Here is a 24,888-nt window from a genome sequence, read left to right as displayed (position 1 = left end):
CACCCGGCGTGCATGCTCTTGACTTACTTCGTTACCGTTCTTTGAATCTCTCTTTTCTCCTCTTCATTTAATCTTTGAAGGATGGATTCCAGGAGAGAAAAATGGAAGTTAATGTACTGAGCCACCTGAAAAGGAAAAAAAAAAAAAGAAAGAAAGAAAGTGTAACATTTATGTGAGAGGTGCTGAGTCAGGAGGAAGTAAAGACAGATTCAGGGTGACGGTATCCATACATCTCTGCTAATTTCTTCTGCATCTTTATCCATGAGGAAAATGCGAGCATTCTTTGAGGAAGGTCCCTGTAGGAGCCTATGCAGTAGCGGAATGTCTGTCTTCTTTAGCCGTTTCTGCTCTGCAAATGAACACAAGAATCAACTACAGTCAGGAGTCTATACTAGAGAAAAAGAAGAAAGATGCCCATACTGAAGAAAAAGAAGAAAGATAATTTCTTTATTCATTCGCTTTCTTCAGTTGACTTTGAAGGATGATCTAAAAAGAACATATAATAGGAGACACTCCCTCAAAAAAGGAAATTGAAATTAAAATATATTTAAAAGTTCATTTAAGAACTAAAAATGGACTTCTTTCTCTTGCTATCCCTCAAGGTTTGACTGACTTTATTTCTCAGAGAATTCAACTTGCCTTTGGTTAGAATGTCCAGACAAATGTCCAGTTTCATTTATACCTTTTATCAAGCAACACACCTCAAAAATTCTTTATAATTTTTCATTCATTCGTTCAACAAATATTTATTGATCCACAAATATCTTTCCTAGTTCAGTTAATGTAATTCCATCTTTCCAATTGTTCAGGTCCAAAACTTTTGTAATTATCCTCAATTCTTTCTTTCTCTTTCACCCCACATCCAATTCTTGGCTCTTCCTTAAAAATAAATTCAGAGGTTTTTAACATTGGCGTCAGCATTTTCATTATTTCATTCATCCGTGGGCTTTATCCATTTAGCCGTGATAATGAGATAAGAAATAAAATAACTTCAAAGTTGGTATTTTCCCAGAACTTCAAAATTCCAAAAGTTATAATATAAATACACGCACCATGAAAACACTTCTAGCTTTCTGTCACAGTAGTTTCACATCTGTGATTTCATTTTTATCAGAACGAAGCATGAACAGAACATAGTGCCCTTATATTCATCTTCTTTCCTCCCTCCTTCCGTCCTTAAATATTTTTTGAGTTCCTACTATGTATTGGGCGTTACATCATGCTGGGGACACTATAGAACAAAGCAGAGTAAATCACTTCCCTCATGGACCTTACATTCCAGTGGAGGAGACAAATGACAAGGAAGATAAATCAATCAAACTTGCTGTATGTTAGTGATAAGTATTCAGGAGAATAATAAAGCAAGGAAGAGGGGCAGAAAGTGTGTGTGTGCGTAAATATATGTGTAGAGAAGTTTGCAACTATTGATATGGTGGCTGAGAAAGGCCTCATGAAGAAGTAATATTTGAGTAAAGATGGAACCATGAAGCTATTTGGGGGAAGTGTATTCCAGACAGAGTAAGTAAACAAATAAAGCACCCCTGAGGCCAGTGCATGCCTAATGCCATTAAAGAACAGCAAGGGACCAGCGTGGCCAGCATGGAGAAGAGGAGGGGAGGGTTAGTAAAAGATGAAGAGAGGAAGTAATCGTCTTTTCTTTTGGGCCAGCAAAAAAGACTCTAGCTTTACTGTGAGAGGAGAGAGATTTGGTGGATTTGAGAAGAGATGTGATATGGTCTGACTTACACTGTTAAAGAACAACCTGTCCACTACGCTGAAGTTGACTGAAGGGGAAAGGGTAGACCAATCAGCCCTTTCTCCATCATCATCTATTTCTGAAATCAATTCCCCTGGGCTCTTAAAAGTTCCAAGAGTCAGAACTGTCCTCATCTTTGGGCTGGACTTATACAACAAAAAAAGTCGAGAGACGGTCTAGAACACAGAAGCCTGTCCTCCCCACAATTAAAGCGACATTATCCATTCCTGTTTCCACAGAGTCAGAGTTAATTGCTTTAATTCCTCTACAATTTCCTGAAGCAACTGGGAACCCCAATAATCTAGCTCCTCTCATTAACTTACCAGAATCTTCTTTTGACCTCTACCTCTTATGTTAACTTGGTTTTGCATTTTCAGTTTGTTCTGTTCTTGATATTATAGAGCAAGGTTTCTTGCTTCATGATTTTGCCTCATGGTCACCTGAGATAATTCTTAGAAATACATATTCCCAGACTGTCCCCAGACTTGGGAATCTGTGTTTTAAATAAATGCTGTAGGTAATTCTGAAGTGCACTACAATTTGAGAAATACTGTTATAGATCATGGGCTTAGTAGCTATAAAGTGTTAAAATGCACCTATCTTTATTTTCCAGATTACTACCCAACAGGTGCTACATCCTCCATTCTTTTCTCGGTTTCTGGTCCCTAAAAGGTCCTAGTTATGATTATTTTCAGTTCTTGATTTTATGTGTGAGAAATTTTGACACAAAAATATACAAGAAAATGTGATTTTCACAGATAAAATTTTAAAGAACTACATTTTTATGGTGAAAATAGATATTTTTTTCTGATGATAAAAATAATACATGCTTCCAGGGAGGGGAAATGGGGATGTAGGTCAAAGGACACAAATTTTCAGTTATTAGAGGAATAAGTTTTGAGGATCTAATGTACAGCACGGTGACTATAGTTGATAATACAGTATTGTACACTTGAAAGTTGCTGACAGTAGATTTTGAGCATTCTTACCACAAGTAAAAAAAAAAGGGAGTTAACTATGTGAGATGATGATGTGTTAATTATCTTGATCTTGGCAATCATGCCACAATGTATATGTATATCAAATCAATATAAATATATACAATTGTTTGTCAATTATTCCCAATTATTCCTCAATGAAGTTTTTTTTTAACCCACATGCTACTGTATTGAAACTATGGAGAAAAGTATAAAACAGAGAGTAAAAATCACCTGGGATCCCAGAATCAGCACTACCCTTTGAGTGGCCACCCCTTCGTGTATCTCTTTAAGCATACACACAAACACACCCTTAGATAAAAGGAGTCATCTCATACTCTGTACTTTTATTGTAGACATTTTTTTAAAAAAAATTATGACTGAGTAGGGGTTTTTATTTGCTTCTGTCTTCTTCCCCCTGCCCATCCTCTTTTCTGCATCTCCCCAATACCCTAACCAGATAATTGATGTTAATGCCTTGGTATTTATCATTCCATACCTTTCTCTCTGATCATATGATAATATATACCACATATTTAAATAGGGATGTATAATACTTTTACAAAAATGGGATATTGTATACATTTGTAGGCATCTTGCATTTTTCACTTAATATATATTATGGAATTCCCTCCATTCAATGGATATAAATCTAACTCATTCCGTTTAATGTCTGCATAATAATCACTTATTCAATCATTCCCCTATGTCTTTAGCTTTTTGTCATTATAAACAACCCTACACATAAATCTGTATTTACTAGTTCTTTTATTTTTGTGAAATAGATTCCAATCTGTTGCTGGGCTAAAGGATATATATATACTGTAAATTTTAATAAATATTGGTAGAATGAGTTCCGTAAAAGCAGAGACAGTCATATTTTCACCAGAATTGCGTAAATATACCCTTTTACCCTTATCTACGTCAGCCATAGGTAGAATCATTTTCAAATGTTTCACCAATCTGCCAAGTGTGAGATAATACTGCATTGTGGACTGAACTTGCATTTCCTCGACTACTGTATTTCCTTGAATACTTGCATTTCTTTGAGTTTAAGGCTTTCCCTAAAAATGTTTGCTAGTTATTTTAATTTTTTTCCTTTGAATTGCTTTATCATACTTCTATTTTCATTGGATTGTCTTTTTCTTAATCATTTTGCAAGAACTCTTTGCTATTGTAGGTACTAATCTTTTATCTGATATTCTTTATAATCTATTGTTTATATCTTTTGCGTTTTTATACTAGCCATGTTTCTACCTTTTATTTTATACCTTTTAACTTTTTTCTAAACAATTAGAATATGAATATATATACTTAGAATTTTCAAAAATTTATATATATTTCTTGTATTTAAGCTTTTGAATTATAAGGGCTTTAATTTCGTATATGTTTGGAGATCCAGCTTTCATTTTCTTACAGTTTATTCTGGCATCAAAATGTATTATTTTCTTCTATTAAATTTCTGGCTTAAACATTCTGACACTTACATTATAACCTAGGATAGTTCTACAATTTAATGTTTTAATTTTTCAATTTTGATGTTTTCGAAAATTTCAGTTCAGTATCATGTTAGGTTTTCTCTAATCTCTTTCAGTCCTGGCTCCTAGCACCCCACATACAGCACCTTCCCAATGTCCTGCTTCTCACCTCTTACCCTCTACCACCAAGTTCTGAATATGTTTCCCTACGGAGGAAGAGAGAACACTTCTGCAGTGTGCCGGATACTGTGCTGAGAGAGCGGTAATAACAAGATCACAGAGAAAAAGGACGCAAAGATGACTCCAGTGAGGGCTAGAAGGAGAAGGAAAGCCAAAAATAAAGAAGTACAGAGGTCAACAGTGACTTAAATCCCTAACAATTACTGGGAACCCCTGATGGACTCTCGAGAGCTCTGATCTCCAGAAAATGTAATGTCTGGCCAACAAGCAAACACTTTTGTATTATAAACTCTTCTAGGGTACCTTATTCCTAGGTTCTTTTAAAACATCCTTCCTCTCTTCCCTCTTCTTTCCCTCCTTTCCTTTCTTCTACAGAATGAGACTGACTGCTCTTCTGCCTTTCTTATTGGCAGAAAACTATAGCACACTGTTGTCATGTAAAAAGAGTGATCAAGCTTTCTTACCTCCTGTTGCAAAAATTATGTAAAGTGCAAAATCCTGGGCACTGTTTTCAATCTGTCAATGGAAGAACATAAGCAGGTATGAATTCTTTGTTGTCATATGTTTTCTAAGCCAATCAGACCCAAATTGTATCTGTTTCTTCTCTTCCATTTTTCACTTTCAGACATAAAATGTTCTTTGCTCCCCATGAATAATGTTAATTTTTCAGGCATAATTACTAAAAGCTGTCATACATAGAGAAGAATTCTTCAGAACTGAACATTAAATTTAGATTTAACATGTTCATGGGTTAACACGAACATGCTTAACGTGTTCATAGGTTTTTTTTTTAAGAAGAGCACTTTTATGTGTCTACAGTTAAATTATACACAAGATATTTATAGCTCAGTACAGTGATAAAGATTACCTTAAATTTTTTGAGAAGTTGCTTTATTACTTCTTCAGTTCGCATATTACTGTTTATTCTGACCTTAGTTTCTGATCCAAAAGCTGGAGTGAAAATTGATGTCTAGAAAAAAAAAGATTGTCATAAAAGTCCTTAAAATTACATCAGGCTAACGACAGTCAATATGTTGAACCTGCCCTGCTTATGGGCAAAAAAAAAAAAAAGCAAGATCACTAGTTTTAAAAACTTGTTTTCTTATTTTTGCTTTTTTGCTGTATATTCTGAATCATTTTAAGCAGCTTTATACTGTTTCTAGAGCAAGTTAGGTAAGACATCATTTGAGGATGTTCAAAACATTTTCACCAGATAATCACACCATTCTTTGGTGTAGTGTAAGATTTTAAAATAAATTCTAAGTAAACTCAAAAAGTAATGTGAATAGGCTTTTTCAAACCCACATGCCACACCTTCCTCCTGGTTGTGGATAATTGTTCTAAATCGTTTTTAGTTTGAACCCTATGAAATCACTCCTTTTTGGTTGGTCAGAAATGGTCCAGTGTTTGCAATTTCACATAATTCAGTCTATATCTTAACTGACTGTTGGGGTAAAAGGGCTACTGACTGAAGCTCTAAAACAATGTTTCCCACGAGCTGCTCTAATCAAGAGTTTGCCTTTTGGATGATACTTGGTGAAAGGTTTTCATGGTCAGATATGTTTGAAACATCCCTCTTGGGGATGAGTAATGTACCATAAAAAATCATAACATATAACCATGGATTCTTCACTCATAATTTGATCATTATCCCTATATTAAAATAAATAAAATCCCTTTTAAATATACCTGTTAATAGCCAATGAAACATACTTTGAGAAATGCTGGCCAACAATATTTGTTCAGCTCAGATTTCCCTAACTTTACATGTTTACTGGTAACACATCTATACAGGGATTAAGATACATCTGTACTTAGGCAAGGGCTGATCTATCTATTTCGGTACATCAATACATAGGTAAATTAGTAGCTATTAGGTAGAATATATAATTCCTGAAAGTAATGATATTATTTCCAAGAATGACATACAAGTCTCAAATAAGTATTGATTTAACATAGTCCTATGTGCCAAGATCTATTCTAAGCCCTTTATAGATACTAATTTAATCCTTACAACAAACATAAGTAGACAAAATTAATCTTAAATCCTATGATACAAATAATATATGTTCAAATAAAAAAAATAGTGAGTAGAGATTCAAAGGTAGGTAATTGATGGTATATGCATAACTTGTGACACTCATTTTAGAGGTAACATGACTTCATGTGTGCCAGAGCAGAAAAAAGGGAAAAAGTTTTTTTCACTCATTAGGTAGCAGAAAGGAAGAAGGGCATGAAATGTATATTTTAAAATGAAAAAGGACATTAAGGTTTATTTCCATATAGCTCATATAGATGTGTAATCTCCAAGTGTTCCAAGACTGTAGAAATGGGGTAGGTTCAGCAGGCATGGAGATGGGTGGATTTTTGGATGGCTCGATGAAATGTTAAATAGATTGGCTCTCTCTTGGGAGATCAGTAAATAAATCTCAAAGTGTCTATATGAACAGCATTCATGTGAGTAAAAAATCTAGATACGGAATTAAGTTTTCAGAGAAGATATATGGAGAATGTCCAGAGTAAACTTTTGTTAAGCATGAGAAAATTCAATGTGTGTGAGCATTGTAAGGCACTATGAGTCACTCTGTGCCACCTACGAGCAGTGCTTCTGAGTTCTGTGGAGCCCTAGAGAACCATATGTTTGTCCTGCACAAAGGTGAGAGTATGTTAGATATGTGGTTTGATGTTGTTTATGTGAAGAATCTTCATGGAGTTTGGCAATACCACTAGATTAGGAGTCAGGAGACCCAGATTCTAGTGTCTTCAACTTTGTCAACTCACTTAACGTTGAGGCTTGGAGAGGCCTCAGTAATTTCATTTATAAAAGAAGAGTAAGACTAGATAATCCTCAAGAGCCCTTCTAAGGTGCCAATGTATAATGAATTTGGAAACATGTTTTTCAGAGTTTTATTTTAAAACCACACCCTTTATATCAGTTTTGTTGGCCAAAACACACAATGAAACCTTGTTATAAAATCATTTATTTTTGAACAGATAAAAATATACCACAGGTCAAGTCATAGTCATAAGTTATCTACAAATATCAATCTAAGCCTCTAGTATGGGTGTTATCCCTCTCCTAACAGTGTTGGCATTATCAAGAGGTTTCATGATATAAAAACACATCTTAAGGCTATATCAACTTAAATTCATAGATGCCCCTCATTGCACAGCCATTGAGAGAGTACTTTAGGTTTTTGAGTTTTCTTTGTTTTGTTTTCTGCTAGTTATTGAACTGCAGTGAAGGACATTTGTATGAAATATCTGTCGTTCTGATTTGATTCCTCTCCAAAAACAACAATAAAGCTAATATAAATTGAGTTCTTCCTTTGTGCCAGACAATGTGCTAGGTGCTTAACTCACCTCATTCCATTTAAAGCCACTGACAATCCTGTAAGCTAGGAAGGATGAAGGAACTAAGGTTAAGAGATTGAGTAGTAATTTTTTTTAACTCTGCTGAGCAAGAATTTGAAATCAGGTCGTCAAGCATTGAACTACTACGCTGCGCTGCCAACTTAGTGCCAGTTTCATTCTTAGCACAGGGGATGCTATCTGGAAGCTGCTCATTTGGAACAACATGGCTTTCACAGCCTTCTTTAACACAGATCACCCCGCAAGATGATGACACACAGCATGATTCTGAGCAGCAGAAGAAACGAGGACAATGGGCAGTCGTGCATCGTTGGGGGATTGACAACGTTACTTTACAGCCATGAGGAAGTTCTTGAGCCACAAAAATGTCTAATTCAAACAAAGAAGTCAGAAGGGAAGTTTCTCCCTACCAGTCTCGAAGGGCACACGACAGATACCATCCCAAGAGCAGAAGAAGGAGGAACAGGTAGGAAGCCCTAGAGGGAAAAAGCTTAAGAGGAATGAGTTAATATTTTGTATTAAAGGACCCAGAATGGAGCCTGGCACAGAGCAAGTGCTTTTTAAGTGTTTATTAAATGAATGGATGAAAGATTGCCAAAGTACATGACATGAAAAATATTTGAGTTCTAGAAAAAAGTGATATATTTCCTACCTTCAGCAAAGTGAAATGTCTTACAAATACTATAGTAAGGCATATGTAAATTTAACACATTAAGGGAAAATCAGAATACAAATTATACCTAAACTACAACTACACTTGCATAAAAAATGATATGTGTATATGTACAAGGCCTGGAAGGGAACACGGCAAAATGAGAAATTTGATTTCTTGGAATAAATAGGCCTGTGCTTGGTTTTTCCTTTTATTTAAATGTTACTATTCAAATGTACTTTGAACCAATCTCTGCTGTAGCACTTACATTATTCTAATGCCACTTGTCAATGTATTGCTTTCTTTGCCCAAGTGCTGAGCTCCATGCTGGCAGAGGCATCAGCTGCGTCATCTTTATATTTCCAGTGCTTGGCACAGGGCCTGGTACTTAGATAGGGCTCACCCATCATGTTGGTTAAGCACTTGGGTTCTGGAGTCAGGCAAAGCTGGTTCAAGTTCAAAGTTGCTACTTAAAATCAGTGCGACCTAAGACAAATTACTGAACCCCTGTGAACCTCAATTAACTCATATGTAAAGTAGGGAAAACAATGATACCTACTTCATAGGATTGTTTCAGTGATTAACAAGATAATTCATCAAAAATCAATTAAAAATTTTGATACTTAACACATGGAGAGTGCCCAATAAACATAAGATATACTACTACTAATATTATTATCACTATTTTTAATTCTCAGTTGACTTGAGTGGTATTGTTAGCACAACAGACAATAATATTTTAAGTGACATTAATGGAATTGTACTCACTTCATGGTTATAAAAGTGCCCATTAATAGAGGCCCTATGGTTTTGTCTGTCTTTTCTGTCCATCATTGGAGGCTTCATCCTTTTTCTCACCAGGTTTGCTTCACTCATGGTTCTATAGAGCAGTGGGGATTCTGGCTCTTTACCTGCACGAGGCTTCAGAGTGCTGCTGTGATAAGATAAATAATCTGGGAAGAATAAAGATTATAAGCCCATATCATTTAGCTGCCCACCTCTTCGCCTCCTGGGTGAATCTGTATATGTATGTGATAAGTAAATATGTAGCTAAGCAATGGACAAAATGCTTTTGAACAGCGAGGAAGTAGTAATGTTCTTGTGTAAGAATAGGGCCATCTGGTGGCATTTATATTCCATTTTACCTTGGGATTTTAAATAATTTTCTACTGTCATTAGAGTACCATCAAATAAGCATGAGATATTTCATCTTTCTCTAGCACCAGTGCTTAAACAGAAATAGATTTTTATGATATCTTTGGTGTTAAGTTATTGGGATTTCCCTGGGCTTAGATGAATGTTTTCAAAAGGCTGACTGGAAGGGCTTTTATATAAAAGATGCCAAGGGCCATAAGACAAAGACAAAGGAATCCTGGGAGGAACATCATGTTTGTTAAATTATCTGGGTTCTTCCAGAGACAGCAGAGGAGGCTGAATTAAGAATGGTTTGGAAAAGAATAACTAAACATTGGAAGTGGTTGGTAGACTCAGGAAGGTAATGCCAACAGGATACCCTTGGTCAGTCCTATCACCAGCCCAGGAACATGAACCCTACCCCGAGCCCTCCCTCATCAGCTCCTCCTTGGATCTCCATGTATGATATGAAAATCCAAACCCATGTATAATACAAGATATCATGCCTGACACTTAGCAGAGTTTCAGTAAATGACAGCTACTGATATCATTATTACTATCACGTCATCATTATTATGATCACCAATGTCACATGTCATAGGAGCTAGCATTTTCCATTGGTTTGCCAAGTTTGATATGAACTCTTTTGATGTTCAAGTAGATTTCTTTTTAAAATAAAGCTTGAAGGGCTGGCCCCGTGGCCGAGTGGTTAAGTTCGCATGCTCCGCTGCAGGTGGCCCAGTGTTTCGTTGGTTCGAATCCTGGGCGCAGACATGGCACTGCTCATCGGGCCACGCTGAGGCAGCGTCCCGCATGCCACAGCTAGAGGGACCCACAATGAGGAATATATACAACTATGTACCCGGGGACTTGGGGAGAAAAAGGAAAAAATAAAATCTTTTAAAAAAAATAAAGCTTGAAACAACTCCATTAAATACAAATAGTGACTCCAGTATATCTGCGTCTTTCTAAGAAGTAAGGTTATAATATACAATCCATTATTAATGAAAATGTTCAACTTCTAAAAAGAGATAGAATTTAATCTGAGGGGCTTGGTCTAACATAAAAAGCTACTGAGTATAATAATGATCCTAGTCCTTGGGAAAAATATTGAAAAATTTTATGTATTCAACCTTTATTCAAACCGTTAGCTCTCCCTTATCTAAGTGATGACATAATTTTTAAAAATCATCATATTTTTATGTAGCAAAGTAAGGTTCTTAAACATCATATGAGCACTGTATTGACTTAATTTTAGTATGCTCCTAAGCATACTAAATTTTTTTAATAATTAATCAATAATTTGTTTTTCTAATATATAATAAGAGCTTACTAAGTAGTGGTGTGTAAAATGTTAAATTTCAGAGAAACATTTAGGATTCAAGCTTTATGTTAATTTTAAAGAAAGTCTCCTCATTAATAAGAGTTTGATACTGACCTTCCTGGGAATTCGTTGCTTCAGGCACTGGAATCTGGGTCCTGTCCAGCTCACTAATATGATAAAGATCATCAAATTCCCCCCACCGTGTCATTCCCCTGAAAAGTAATAAATCTTGTAAGTGACATCAGTTCTGTTCATAATGAAGCCTATGATGGTTTTCAGATTTATAGTGTTAATATAATACTGTGGGTCTCTGTAGGTAGACATATCATCCTAAGTTATAACAATTTTCTGATAGTGTTAAAATTATATTTATACCAGTGGTCAGCATGTGTTTTAAATACTTCCTGTAGCCATTTTGAGCATATCTTGACATAGTAATTCAGTTACACATTGAAATGCAAGGCTATATAGATGCTGTAAAATGCATGTGCAAGTAGAATTAGTAGAAACCAACATAATCCATTTATATACAGATCTCTCTCAATGCTTATAGGAGAATTTAGATACAAAAGTGTTCATTCTGCCGACATGCATTGAGTTCCTATTGTATTCAAAGCGTGGTTAGGTGGAGTAGCTCTAAAATAATAAGATATGGTGCCTATCTTTAAGGCCTTTGCCTATTATAAAGAATAAAATTTACAGAGGAAGAAAGTGTATGAGAAGGTTTTATGCTAGAAAATTATGATTTATGTAGGATACTAACAATCTTCAATCCATCCTAATGCCCAAAACTAATAAAACTGGGCAACTGCTTATTTTTACCAGCTGGGCTGATACTAATCTTTATTTTATGTATCTGACCTTAAACAAGTTACTTATGTTCTCTGTGCCTTAGTGTCCTTATCTATAAAATGGGGATGATAATTATATGAGGTAGGATAGAGTTGTTGAGAAGACTGAATTAAGTTGTATAAAATTCTTGAAACAGTGCCCAACATACAGTAAGCACTCAATACATGTTAAAAATTGTTGTGGTCTTCCTCACCTTCATTGTCATCCTCATCAAAACCACCATCATCTGTATCCATTTCATGATGGGCTGGGAACCATTAAGGATCCAAGATATTCCTGGATTTCTCTAAGCTAATGGATATTACTATGGATAAGACCAGTCTTAGTCCTACTAAAGGGCTCTTCCATAATGTCTGTTTTCCTTATGACCAAAAAGTATTCACCTGTAGGGAATTTGTGGCATTAACTCTACCCAAATGTCACTGGTGGCAACACAAAAATGTTTATTAATACGAGTGGTGATGAATATGAATAAACATGATCTTTTTTCCCTCGATCTTCGAATTCTTTTGAAGACATTTTACAACTTTCATATCATTTGAGCCTCACAATAGCATTACGGAATAGATAAGTAATCCTAATATATTTGTTAATTAATTTTCCAGTCAGCTCTATTATCCAGAATATAGTCAGGCAAATGTTGTAACGTCCAAGAATTACAGGAAATGACTTTAAATCAAAGGAGAACTATTCATGTCCTGACTCACAAGTGAGTTATTTTTATGGGAGAAAAAATCATCCATTTCTCCAATCTATAGAAAATTAATAAACAAAAGGAGGAAGATGTAATTATCACAGAAAGAAGGTTAGCAATGGAAAAGACAGAATACCAAAGAAAAGCAGAAACTAAAAAGGCAAACCAACGTGACACGATTTCATATGGGGGAGGTGAGAATGTTCAAGAATGCCAGACCAGTGATGTACTATAAATTCTTGGAAAGCCTGGCAGACGTGACACCTGCCCTCACTTTCTTACAGCTTAGTAGAATCATACAAACACAGGGGGACAAACATGGCTCAATCTATGCAGTGTTTGGCCCCTTTTCCTCCCTATCATCTCAGTGGAAAATACCAATTTTCAGCTTTAAACTGTAATTGTGTAATTTGTGTAATTGTGATTGTGTAATTTGAAGTGTCACCACATACAACTGGCAAGCTTGAGGCCAGTTACCCAGAGTTTAAAAAAAATATCTGGTTGGAACTTTACGTAATATCAAATTGTTTAACTTGCCTGAGCACAGGACTGTTTGCATTGCTCTGACCAAGCTCCAGGATGTGTGGCATTAGCAAATTTAAACTGTGGGGAGGTTTTCTAATGACTTGCAAAATAAACAGGAGGTAGAAATTTGATAGACAAATAGAATGCAGTCACTTCTCTAACCAAATTGTAAGAAAGAGAAAGCATTATTGATGTTATTCAAATGTACACCTGACCAGTTTCTTCTCTTTATGTCAATCTGCCATGACTTGTCCGAAATGTGTCAAAGCTGACTTTGGAAAGATATTAAAAACAGAAATAAAAACCGATGCAAGCAAGCATAACCTCAATAAAACTTTTTTTTCATGAAAAATTTGTTAAAGAAAATACTTGGACCAAATACGAGAGATCAAAGTACTGTCCATAGAATCATTTCCATAAAGGATAACAAATGGTCACAGCACAAACAAACTGACTTATTTTAAAGCTTCTACCACTCCCATTAAGCTGACTCAGTATGACTCATTTCAAAGATAATTAAAAGAAACTAGCAGGACCACCTGATGATTCTCTCAAAGGGTAAACTGAAAGACGCAAGATTGCAGCTCTTCCTACAGCTGAGTACACACCTTCCACTTCCTTCACTCCACGTCCACCCACTGGAGATAGCAAATCTGTTACCCTGTGAGAGCAGAAGTGTAAGTTCTGCTCATAGACACCTGGTATGGGAAAGAGAGCATGGGAAAGAGAGAAGTTTTATAGAGTGAGAGAATGGTCGATTTCTTTACGCAATTTCACTTGAGGCTCAGAATTTAAATGAATGCCACCTTAAGGGTGGCAGCCAGAGTGAGGGTGTCTAGGATTGGGCTGAAACAAAGAATAGTACCTTAGGTGGCTATGCACCCCACCAGGAAACCAGAGGCCAAGGAACAGCCACTCCAAATCATGCTGCACTTTCCTGCTGAGTCCTCAGCTGGTTCCCAAGGAGGATTCTTGACTAATTAATCATGACTGAATCCAATCTTGCTCTTGTGTGTGAGAGGAGTGGGATGTTTTTCTGAAAATTCTTACTCACCAGAAAGATCTGATACACTGCCAGTGTGCACTTAGACATTCTCCCAGTAAGTCTCATTACTATGGTAAAGGGCGAGCAAAGTTTTCTAGGGAGTTCTTTCTCAACTTTAAAGGAGATAATTCCTGTTTGATTCACAGCAATGTTGTGACAAACAATGGAAAATGCACATGGATTATATGGAAGGTGTGACATGAGAATATTAATTTATAATCTACTGCAGTATCCTGAGAGGCATCAATATGACCTTATCCACCCAGGCTTTTGAAATTCATGCCCAAATTCAGGATTCCTAGGAACAGTGTTTTGAATTTTAATTTGAGAAATTAAAAAAATACCTTGGGATAGTAATTCAAAATAATGATGGCCTAATGTGATAACACAAGTACCTTAGTGTACTTCCCTGACAACTTCCCTTAATGTTCCATACTTATCAGGTTTTCATGAATCAAATGATTAAAATGCATCAAAAGGAGCTGGCTGCTCAGAGAACTTTGCAATGAGTTCTTAGGTAATATGAAGAATGATAGCTAATTTTGCTATATTCATATCTTGTGCAGCTTTCTAAAAGTAGAGCCCATGGGTAATTTTTCCTTTTAAATGATGCTCCTAGTCATTTAGAATCATCAGCCCCATTAGTCATCTGGTACCTGAATGTGAGGGATGCAGGGCTTCATCAGGCTGCCTAAGTCTGTGGTCTCCTTTCTGCTCTTCCATAAATCCTAGACCCTTTGCCCATTGGCAATCCTTAGCTTGGACTGGAGACTAGTCAGAAGTTGTAAATAGAGAGACGGAGATCTCACAACAAAGCAGAGGTAATTTAACCACCAGGCTTCCGGGGGCTTCTCAATGCTATATTTTGAGTCCCTTTTTGTGCCAAGAACACTGCTGAGCACTGGGATAACAAAGATAAATAAGGCATGCCCCTTACTCTCGAGGAGCTCACAGGCTAGAGGGGGAGCTAGGTGCATAAAAATGCAATTAACAGCGTGCTCTAAAAATGATATAGAAAAGTTGTCAGTGCACCTAGTACAGACTGAGGGGTCAAAAAGGCTTTCTGGAGAATGTGTTACCTGACCTGAATCTTAAAGGATTGGTAAAAGAGAGTCAGGCAGATGGATGTCTAGAAGCAGGCAGACTTCCAGGCAGAGTCAGGAAAGTAAGACACTGCACAGTAGACGTAGGGAATTTCATAGTGTTCAGAACTGCTGGAGCATCATATTGAGAAAGATTGGCCAGATGCCGATCATAGCGGGGCGTCAGTGTTTTGTCCAAAGGAAAAGCACGGCTTCCCTCCAGGTGATAGCTGGTTTTTGTTGGTTAGTGACAAAGATCAGGCTGGGGAAACGGTCCTGGCAGCTCTCTCTCCATCCTCTCCTCTGCCAGAACTCCAGCCCATCCGGTTATGGACGGGAGGATTGATGAGGGGAAGGCCTGGTACCTTCATGTTTACACAAAGGGAGATGAGTTGGAAACTCAAGGATTAAAAAGGAAGGGAGAAAGGTAGAAAGAGGGAGAAAAACAGAAAAAAAAATCATACGTATGATTCCTTCTGGGAATATTTTATTAGCTTTTCTAGAGCTAATTGTAAAGAATAATTAAAAAATCAGCCCAACTTACATTTACATTCAAGGTAAGGCTGCATAAACCCACACAGAGAACTGTTTTGTGCATTTATTAAGCTTCAAATGCACTTGGCTGTGCCTCTTCAACAGGATCAGGACAATCCTGTGGAGCATACCTAAGTCTCCAGAAAGCAGGAAGAGCCCTTTGTTCCAAGGAGAAGAGAAATTTAAATCGTATCTCCTTCTTTTGGTGACCAGGCCAGAGCTAACGAAATCTTCCCTTTACATTCTGTCTTTTCCAAAGAAGGAACGCAGTCTTCCAGGAGAGGACTAATACAGCAGAGAGGTCAAGAGCATGGGCTCCGCAGCCTGTAGACCGAGGTCCAGTCCAGTTCTGCTAAGTGGCAATCGGGGATCTTGCACGAATTACCTAACCTCTCAGAGCCCTGGTTTCTGAATACCCACTTCGTAGAGTTGCTGGGGGATTAAACAAGATTGTGGGTAAGCATCAGAGCTCCATCTTTAAGAGTGCATACAATAGAGGTAAATACGAAGATCATCTTCTAAGGAATTAAAAACATCAAAGATAGCTTACCTTTTGGAAAAGACATCTGGTGACTTCGACGCAGTAAAAGAAGGGATTTGCTTCTCATCTTGTATTTTCAGCTGTATAGGCCGTTTCACTCCCCAGAAAATGTCCAGCATTCCTTCAACAATTAGTTTACCATCTTCAGTCTAGGGAAGAAATTGATCATCTCAAACACTGTTTTCGTATTATTTGTAGAAAGTAAATGTTTTAACTGAACATGTACAAATTAAGTCTGTGAGACATCTTAATAGATGAAAAAGTAAATTCTCAGGTGAGATTGTTTGGCTTTTCAATTTACCTACAAAGTAATTCTGTTTTTGAAACTTTCATTTATTTTTGAAAACAGCCATAAGCAGCAAAGTGAATAAGTCATAATGGTAATGCCATGTCCACCAGAGGGCATAGTATGTTCAGATGCTTTCTCAACTCTATGATTCTTCAATTAAGTGGACGTTTAATACTCTAATTCTGTTTAAATTAAAATTAAAGCAGAATTAAAAACTGTACTAAACTAGAAATCAGAGGAACAGCTACTGACAGATTTTGTGGCTGTTTCTTCATTTTTGAAGTGGAAAAATTTAACTCCAAGTTACTATGTAGGACAAGTAAAATAATGTATATGAAACACAGTGGAAAATGAAAAACATAGGAATGATAGTTTTGAAAAACCAATAACATTTGAAGAATTTCTAAGTTAGAAATATTATAGCAAAAGAAGAAAAGGCCATACAAACAAAAATATTAGAAAATATGGATTGAATACTTACTCTGTGGATGTAAATATTATAAACACAGCACATTCCCATAGAATTTATTTTATAATCTATTTTTCTCTTTTATATGTAAAAGTCTTTTTCTGTTATTAAAAGAATGTCTTATCATTATAGAAAATTTGTAAAATATAGAAACTAAGAAGAGTCATATTCTAACTACCCAATAAATACTGCAATATCCAATAACTATTGTTATTATACAAAATCAATTATTAGAAAACATAAATGATTTACTTCTTATTTGAGAGTGTAATGAAAACTCCAGAGTCTGGAATCAGACAGAGCTGCATTTGGAGCCTGGCACCACCCCTTCCTAGCCGTGCAACCTTGGAGAAGTTGCCAAATGCCTTTATCCTGGGCTACTTCTTCTGAGAAACGGACATCATAATGGTCCCTAATTCATAGGACCTGGTACTTAATAAGTGCTCAATAAATATTATTGCATATTATGCCTTTGGCTGATAAACCTACTTTGGAGTCACTTCTGAAACACAGTTTTGCTCTTTCTCCCACTTTCGAGTGCATATTTCAGATTACTGAGAGGTCAGTTTACCAACCAGTTATTTTCAACAACCAAACATAATTATTTATTCTTTGAAATGGCAGTACATGATGCAGGTGCAACAGTTTAGTTATTGAAGTATGGCATCCTTTCTTTGCCTAATTATATTTAAATTAATCTCTTGCATCAAAAACTCATAGAATAACTGCTCTTCTGAGGTTATCTAATTCTTGCTTTCAAGAAGAAATACTCCAACTATTATCAGAGAATGCTGTTTTCTCACATAAGGAATATCAGGTTATTTTCTAATTTCAGGAAACATCTCTTTGGAGATTAACTAAACAAATTCTCCCTGAAGCCTTATTTACACTTACCTATTCTCATTGTCTCAGTCCTTGCAGGCCTCTTCTCTTCCAGATCTACACCAATATCCTTGGGGATCTCAAGGATCCTTATATGCCATCTCTAAACTAACAGCTCCCAATTTCATATCTCCAGCCCAAACCTCCTCCCTGATCTCTAGTTGCCAGGCTGCCTATTTGACATCAAACTTAATATGTTCCTAATGAACCCTTTATCTCTCTCCCATAAATAGTTTCCTCTCCAAGTCTTCCCCATCTTGGTAAATAGCACCTTCCTCCTTCCAGTTGCTCAGGTCAGGAATTTTAGAGTCACCTTTAATCCATACTCAACATTCAATGCATTAGCAAGTCCTATTAGCTTTCCCTCAAAAATATATCCCTAATATGGCCATACTCACCATGTCCACTACCTTGATTCTGGTCCACACCATCGTCACTGTTTGCCTGGACTATTGTAATAGTTTTCCTTCTGGTCTACCTCATTCTTCTCTTGCCCCTCCATGTATTCCCAGTAGCTAGAGAGATTCTTTTAAAATGAATTCTTTTAATGTCACTGTTCTACTCAAAACTCCACAGTGGCTTCCCATCTCACTTCAAGTACACGTGAAAGTCTTCACAACGATCTACAAGATCCTACACACTCTGGTGTCTCCCCTCCTCAGTTCCCTCTCTGGTTTCTTTGTTTACTAATTTACCACTCTTACAAGGTTCCTAACACGTTGGTTTCTCTGCTGCATCTTAGTTACACTGGCCAGCCTCAGGACCTTTATTCAGGCTGCTGTCTCTGCCCATGCATGTCCCACAGACCTTCTTCTTGGTTTGCTCCCTCACATCTTTCAGAGTCTTTGATTAAATGCTTCTCTTCCCCCACCCCACTTAGATTCCTGAGCCCTCTTTCCTGCTTCACTATTCTCCACAGCCTTTATCACCACCTGACATATTTTTTCCTTCTTTGTTTCTTGTCTACTAGAACACAAGCATCATGAAGGCAGGCCATTCTGTCTAGTTTCTTTATTGCTATTTCTCCAGCTTTTAGAACAGTGTCTGACGCATGGTAGGCAATAAATATTTTGTTTAATTAATCAGAGATGAAGAATGCTACATGTTATCCTCCATGGAGTGCCCCTTTTAACAGTGTCCATCATTGTAACTAAGTCAGAAGATTTGGAAAATTCTGGATTCTAACTTTATTGACCAGTGAGTAAAGATGGAAAGATTAAGCAATCTGACAGTCTCACTGTATACAGCCACACACCAGATAATGATGTTTCAGTCAACAATGGATCACATATATGAGGATGGTCCCATAAGATTAGCACTATGCAGCCTAGGTGTGTAGTAGGCTATACCATCTAGGTTTGTGTAAGTGCACTCTATGACGTTCACATAATAACAAAATCTCCTAACGATGCATTTCTCAGAATGTGTCCCCATTGTTAAGTGATGCATAACTGTACTTTACTTCATCTAATTTTTAAAAATTATATAAGACAAGAAACTTTATTTAAAAAATTAAATGATGTTATATTGTAAATTAAGCACAGATTCACATTATTGGAAAGGAGATGCTTCAACGTATATGTTTATAACATCAAAATTCAACCATTTTCCTAAAGGACACAAACTTCTTAACATCATGAATTTTATGGAAAATGTTGAATTAAAATGTAAATCATTTTATGAACATTTCTTAAAGTTTTGACCTTTTCCTAAATTTTAGATTTTTGCAACATATATTAAAGAGCCAAGATATAGGACAATATTGAAATAATTTAAAGCTTGGCCCATTTGTTTTTATAAATCTCTTTATAGAGATTAGTCATTTCCTTCTTCTGTATATTATTACATTTGAGAAGGTAATTGAAATACTCAATCAAACAAAATTGTTTAAAGTCATTAGTAAAGGTCAGAATGCTTTGTAAATTTCCTTTCGTCCCAGCTGCAGATTTAAGCCAAATTATGGTGGCCTAAAGTCAATGCTTTACCATCAAATTTGAAGGTTTAAATCAGGGATAGAAAATTCTAATGCTCCCTGGTATACAGAAGATATTGTGAAAACATGGAGTGGGTTCCATTAGAATACAAGACTAAGTGCAGAAACCTGTGGAGAATGAGGCACTCAAATTAAATTTTAAAAAAAAGGAACAAAGAAAATCTAAGGCCAGTTTGTACAGTAGGCTGCCAGTTGCACTCCTAAAAATGCTTTCTAGCTTCAGGGCTTTCCTAAATTGTTTAACATTTTAAAATTTGTTATTATTATAACATAGTACACATTCATTGGAATCGAACTCATTCATTTTAACCAAACCAAACTATGTTACAGATAAGTCATTTGGACAATCCTCTGTTGGTGCAGACTTAAGATATCTTCAGGTTTTTTCCTTTACAAATGGTGTCATCATGAACCTCCTTCTAGCTACACCCTGGTGCACTTGTAAGAAAGCATTAGCATAGCTTTCTAGTGGAATTGCTGCTCAAAAGATATTCATACACTATTTTTAAAATACAAAGCAAATATGTCATTAAAATTATTTTGAAATATTTTCCTATCCCCCAAAATGTTTAGAAATTCACAGATGTTTCAGGACTGGGGTTTTGTGCTATAGTCTAACAATAAGAATCATGATCGAATTAAAGATTCACCTTTTCCTCCCAGACCACTTGTGCTGCAGGATTATGGACTCCAACTCATCCTGACTCCTCTGTACCTTTATGGAATTTTTCTCTGTGAATCAAACTATATTGCATTACTTAAATGGGCTTACCTGTCCATACAAAATATGCAGATTTTTCTGGTTCTCATAAAAAATGTTATAGGTCTCCAATAAAGAATTAAGTTGTTCCCTAAAAAAAAAGTGTTAATATTCAGTTACAATCAGTCTTAGGCTCTTTAATGGTAAAAGGCAATAACAGTGCTTTCAGTTCATAAAGGTATGAGATAGAAAGAAGTGGTTCAATGGAATCTTTACTGCTCTGTCATTTTAATTAAATGCAGGTCATTGAAATCTGAAGCTTTCTTAGGACATCAACCGATGTTGAAGGTGTTAATTCATAAATAAATAATCAAAGGAGGGAAAGCGACTGAGGGCAAAAGCAGTGAGTTCTGTAACAGGAACCAGGCATGAAGTAGAGATTTGGTTTCATATTCCTGTTTTGTTTTGCAACATTTCACCAACCTAAATTAAGCACATAGTATGCGCCTGACATTGTGCTTCCTTCCCACTGAGGATACGGCAACAGGTCAGGAACTGTCGCTGCTCCTGCGTGTCTCACCCCTTATGGCAGGTGGGCTCTGGCAGTAGGAATGCTGGTTCCTGCCACACCTCTGTCCTTCCCTCTGTGCCACCACAGCTCAAGACATTTATCCTACCTACCCTGCTGGTCTGAGCCATTGTCTCTCACCTGGATTATTGCAACCGTCTCCTAAATCCTGCCTGTATCTGTTGACTACCCCCAACAGCAGGAATTATTTTAATGCAATCCTGATCGTCTGTCATCTTTGCTCAAAATTCTCCAATATCTTTCCAACAACTTCAAAGGCCAGCTGTGGTCTGGTCTACTGTTATGTCATCAGTCTCATTTCTTACTACTTTCTCCTTCACTCACTACACTCTAGCCACTGGCCCCCTTGATGTTCCCTAAACACTCCAGGCACAGCTCACCTCAGGGCCTTTGTTTGTACTTGCTGATCCCTCTGCCCAGAATGATCTTCCTCTCACACCACCACACTGTTAGCACAGTCATTTTCTTTACCAATTTACTCAAAAGTGATCTTCTCAAGGAGTCCTTCTTGATCAATCAATCTAAAAGTTTCCCTTCTCCTGACATTCACATCCTGCTTTCCTCCTTACCTCTGTCCCTTAGCAACCATCTGACCTTGTGCATATTTTACTTATTTATCTTATATTCTGTCTCCCCCCTAGATGGTAGCTCCAGGAGAACATTGTTTGTATGTTTTGTTCACACTATATTCTGTGTGCCTGGAAGAGGGCCTGGAATACAGTAAGAACTCAATAGCAGTTGAATGAATTGATCAGAGAAATGATTATTCCTAAAAAAAATGAAACATACCAAAAAAGTGGAAAAGCTTTTTTATATAGGCAGTTTTATTTTTATGGGGGAAAATAATCTCATGACATTAGGTTTCCAAATATATCAATCACTAAAATCCCTTTGATCCACAATATCTGTTTTCCCCCCATAAGAATATTGGCTCCATGAGGGCAGGAATTTGGATCTATTATTCATTGGTCTCTTCTCAGTGCTTGGAGCAGAGACTTGTTCAGACTAGGCTCTTTTTAAACAAATACTGACTATTGAATAACAGAATTCATGTACATTGATTTTTACACATTTGAGATCATGTAAACATAGTTTTTCTGTTTGACTTTTTTCACTTGTAATTTTTTTTTAAAGATTTTATTTTTTCCTTTTTCTCCCCAAAGCCCCCCGGTACATAATTGTACATTCTTAGTTGTGGGTCCTTCCAGTTGTGGCACGCGGGACGCCGCCTCAGCGTGGCTCAATGAGCAGTGCCATGTCCGCGCCCAGGATTCGAACTGATGAAACACTGGGTCGCCTGCAGCAGAGCGCACGAACTTAACCACTCGGCCACAGGGCCGGCCCCTCACTTGTAATTTTTAATGTGCATATTTCCAAGGATAGATACGCTCTATACAATCACCACATAATCAAATTCTACAAGATTCCTCTATGTTATCATTCCATTTCCCAAATGGGTTACTTTAGAATTTTAGTGTTAATGAACATTTCTATTCTAAATATCATTGGGCACACTGATTTTGTTCCCTTGGAGTCATTGCTGTGGGATAGTTCTTAAAAATTGTAGTACTGGTAGGGAGCATGAACACTTATATAGCTCTCATTATTGAGTGCCAGGGAAGCATATAGAAATTTCCAGTTCACTTGGGATGCAACTCTTGATATGCTGAGCTGTGAGAGTTGTTACTCCAGCAAATGAATTTTTACATAATCTTATTCCCTCAGCTCTGTTTCTGATAAAACTGCATGATAAGGTATGATATAAGTATCCTTCAAAATATTTACCTCAGGACCATGTATAATTAGAAAGATTATTCTCTGGGAACAAACTACTTGGAAAGTGTTTCTGTACCTGAGCAGAATTTGACTAAATCTTCCTCCATGGAAATAAGTCTCCTATTGACCCAGGGAGTCAGCCAACTGTGGCCCTGGACCATCTGTTTCTGTAAATAAAGTTTTATTGGAATATGGCCACACTAATTTGTTTGCTTATTGTCTGCTTCTCTTTTATTACTACAGAGTTGAGTAGTTGTGACAAAAAAACCATATGGCCCACAAAGCCCAAAATATTTATTATCTGGCCCTTTATAGTAGGCCAACCCATAAACCATGTGTGACTCAGGGTAACTAAATACTACAAAAGTCTTCATATTTTTCTCACTATAGGCAGGATATTCTGACTGAGTATTAATGGCATTTTGGAGGATTTTGGAGTGTTGAAGAAGAGTAGAGCTCAGTAAAATAAACTGTCGAGATAAAATTAGGCAAGTTAATGGTACAATATAAAGTGAGAAATTAGAAAAGAAAATTCAGAAGTTACGTGAACAACTATAGCGAGGGTGAATGCATTCCAAACATTAAAACACCATCACACGTTACTTGTGTGCACTTTACCAGAGGAACTTTTGAAGATGATTAGTTTATGTGCCTGCTGAAACAAAGGGTCTGATACAACATTGCGAATAAAGTGCAGCCTGTAACATTTTAATTTGACTTGTTGCCATTAGGGACACAACGAGCTGAAGAGTTAAAGTCAAACTGTATCTGCAGCAGCTGATGTTCAAATTAAGTCCTCTAACAAAGGCCTGTACTAAAAGGCCATTCATTCATTCACTCATTCATACAGTTGCTGTGTGAGCACAATCAAGAGGCCTCGGTCGTGCTCTGAGGGTAGGTGAGAGCTTCAAGGAATTGATGCTACCTATGGTGAACCTTGGAGTGTAAGAATTAAACAAGAAGAGTGTGAAGAGCTTACCAGGCAAAGAAAACATTAACGAGGATGTATAGCTATTTCTAGAGTTTTTGTGGAGAAAGGTTAAAGAGTTGGGATCTAAGAAAATAACGAGTAAAATAGGGAGTGGTGAGCAACGAGCTGAAGAAGCAGGCAGGACCATCCAGAACCATTTTAAGAAGCTTAGAATTCACTCTGCAGGCAATGGGCAGCTACCGAAGGTTCTAGGCAAGAGAAGACATGATGATGCTAAGAGCCACTAGGGGGCTTATGGAAGACACATTTCAGTATAAGACAAGATGGAGGCAGCAAGATAAGTGGGACCATTGCAACAGTGTTAGGGTAGAGATGCAGCAACAAAGCGATGTTCCACGGAAAGGTGATCAAATGACCCACATCTATAGGAGGATCTAAAGTCTATGAGGGACCTAAAATAGGTACAGGGAGTATATGGTTTAGGAGATCCAAAGATAATCACTAAAGCGTTATCTAGGCAGTCCCTAGTCAGGAGAGGGGACACTGATTTAAGATACACTGTGACCCATAAATGGTAAGTAATTGTAACAGATTTTTTAGGGTCCACTTAAATGTTACATATGGACTTCCCTCCACCGCAGCCGAAAAAGGAAAAAAGCATCTGTGCACCTTTCCCTCTTAGCCTCCAAAGAGTTCCCCAGCCAGTCTAGACCAGACTGCTGAGCACAGACTGTTCAGTTGTGCTAACAAAGCTATAAAACAGATGATGAGAAACGGATTCCATATCCAATCGTCTCAGTTTACAAATCTGTGATGTCTAAAAGCCACAGGGATCCCCAAAAAGCAAACACAAGGTTCAAACAGCCTGTACACCTTATGTGTGATACATAAGAAATTGTTTTGCTAAGAGCTTGGTTTTTGGGACATGAAATATTGCATCATGATATATAACAAGGATTTTTTTGGAGTATCATCACACCGTGTATAATATGGATAGTGTTTTTACAAAACTAAGGAATGGTAAACTTCCATATAAACTGGACTTCTAACTAAATGAACACATAGAACCATAAGCTTCCCCAGGACAGGAGCTGGCACTGGGCATTGGCAGTG

At 36.9% G+C, this 24,888-nt stretch overlaps 2 protein-coding genes across 13 annotated transcripts in view; one reads left to right on the top strand and one right to left on the bottom strand.

The window, feature by feature from the left end:
• LOC106835111 (alpha-fetoprotein-like) overlaps positions 1–9,176 on the top strand; it is a 56,522-nt gene extending 47,346 nt beyond the window's left edge. For all 3 annotated transcript variants that reach the window (XM_070505666.1, XM_044766126.2, XM_070505665.1), the window contains exon 14: positions 4,328–9,176. In XM_070505666.1, the coding sequence (XP_070361767.1) occupies positions 4,328–4,477 (150 nt within the window). In that variant the 3' untranslated portion in view covers positions 4,478–9,176. The remainder of the gene's footprint in view (positions 1–4,327) is intronic.
• Positions 1–24,888, bottom strand: part of RASSF6 (Ras association domain family member 6) — a 54,568-nt gene that overhangs the window by 4,334 nt on the left and 25,346 nt on the right. For 8 of the 10 annotated variants that reach the window (XM_044766131.2, XM_070505668.1, XM_014847246.3 and 5 more), the window contains 8 exons: positions 20,552–20,630; positions 16,156–16,295; positions 10,988–11,085; positions 9,184–9,368; positions 5,260–5,361; positions 4,856–4,907; positions 231–349; positions 28–125 (listed from right to left, as the gene is read on the bottom strand). In XM_044766131.2, coding sequence (XP_044622066.1) covers positions 28–125; positions 231–349; positions 4,856–4,907; positions 5,260–5,361; positions 9,184–9,368; positions 10,988–11,085; positions 16,156–16,295; positions 20,552–20,630 — 873 coding nt within the window. The remainder of the gene's footprint in view (positions 1–27; positions 126–230; positions 350–4,855; positions 4,908–5,259; positions 5,362–9,183; positions 9,369–10,987; positions 11,086–16,155; positions 16,296–20,551; positions 20,631–24,888) is intronic. The other 2 variants (XM_070505669.1, XM_044766132.2) reach the window with 1 other exon arrangement.

Source organism: Equus asinus, chromosome 3 (assembly GCF_041296235.1).
Source record: "Equus asinus isolate D_3611 breed Donkey chromosome 3, EquAss-T2T_v2, whole genome shotgun sequence".
Lineage (NCBI taxonomy): Eukaryota > Metazoa > Chordata > Mammalia > Perissodactyla > Equidae > Equus > Equus asinus.
Note: the sequence above shows the minus strand (reverse complement) of the source record. Positions and strands in the feature narration are given on the sequence as shown.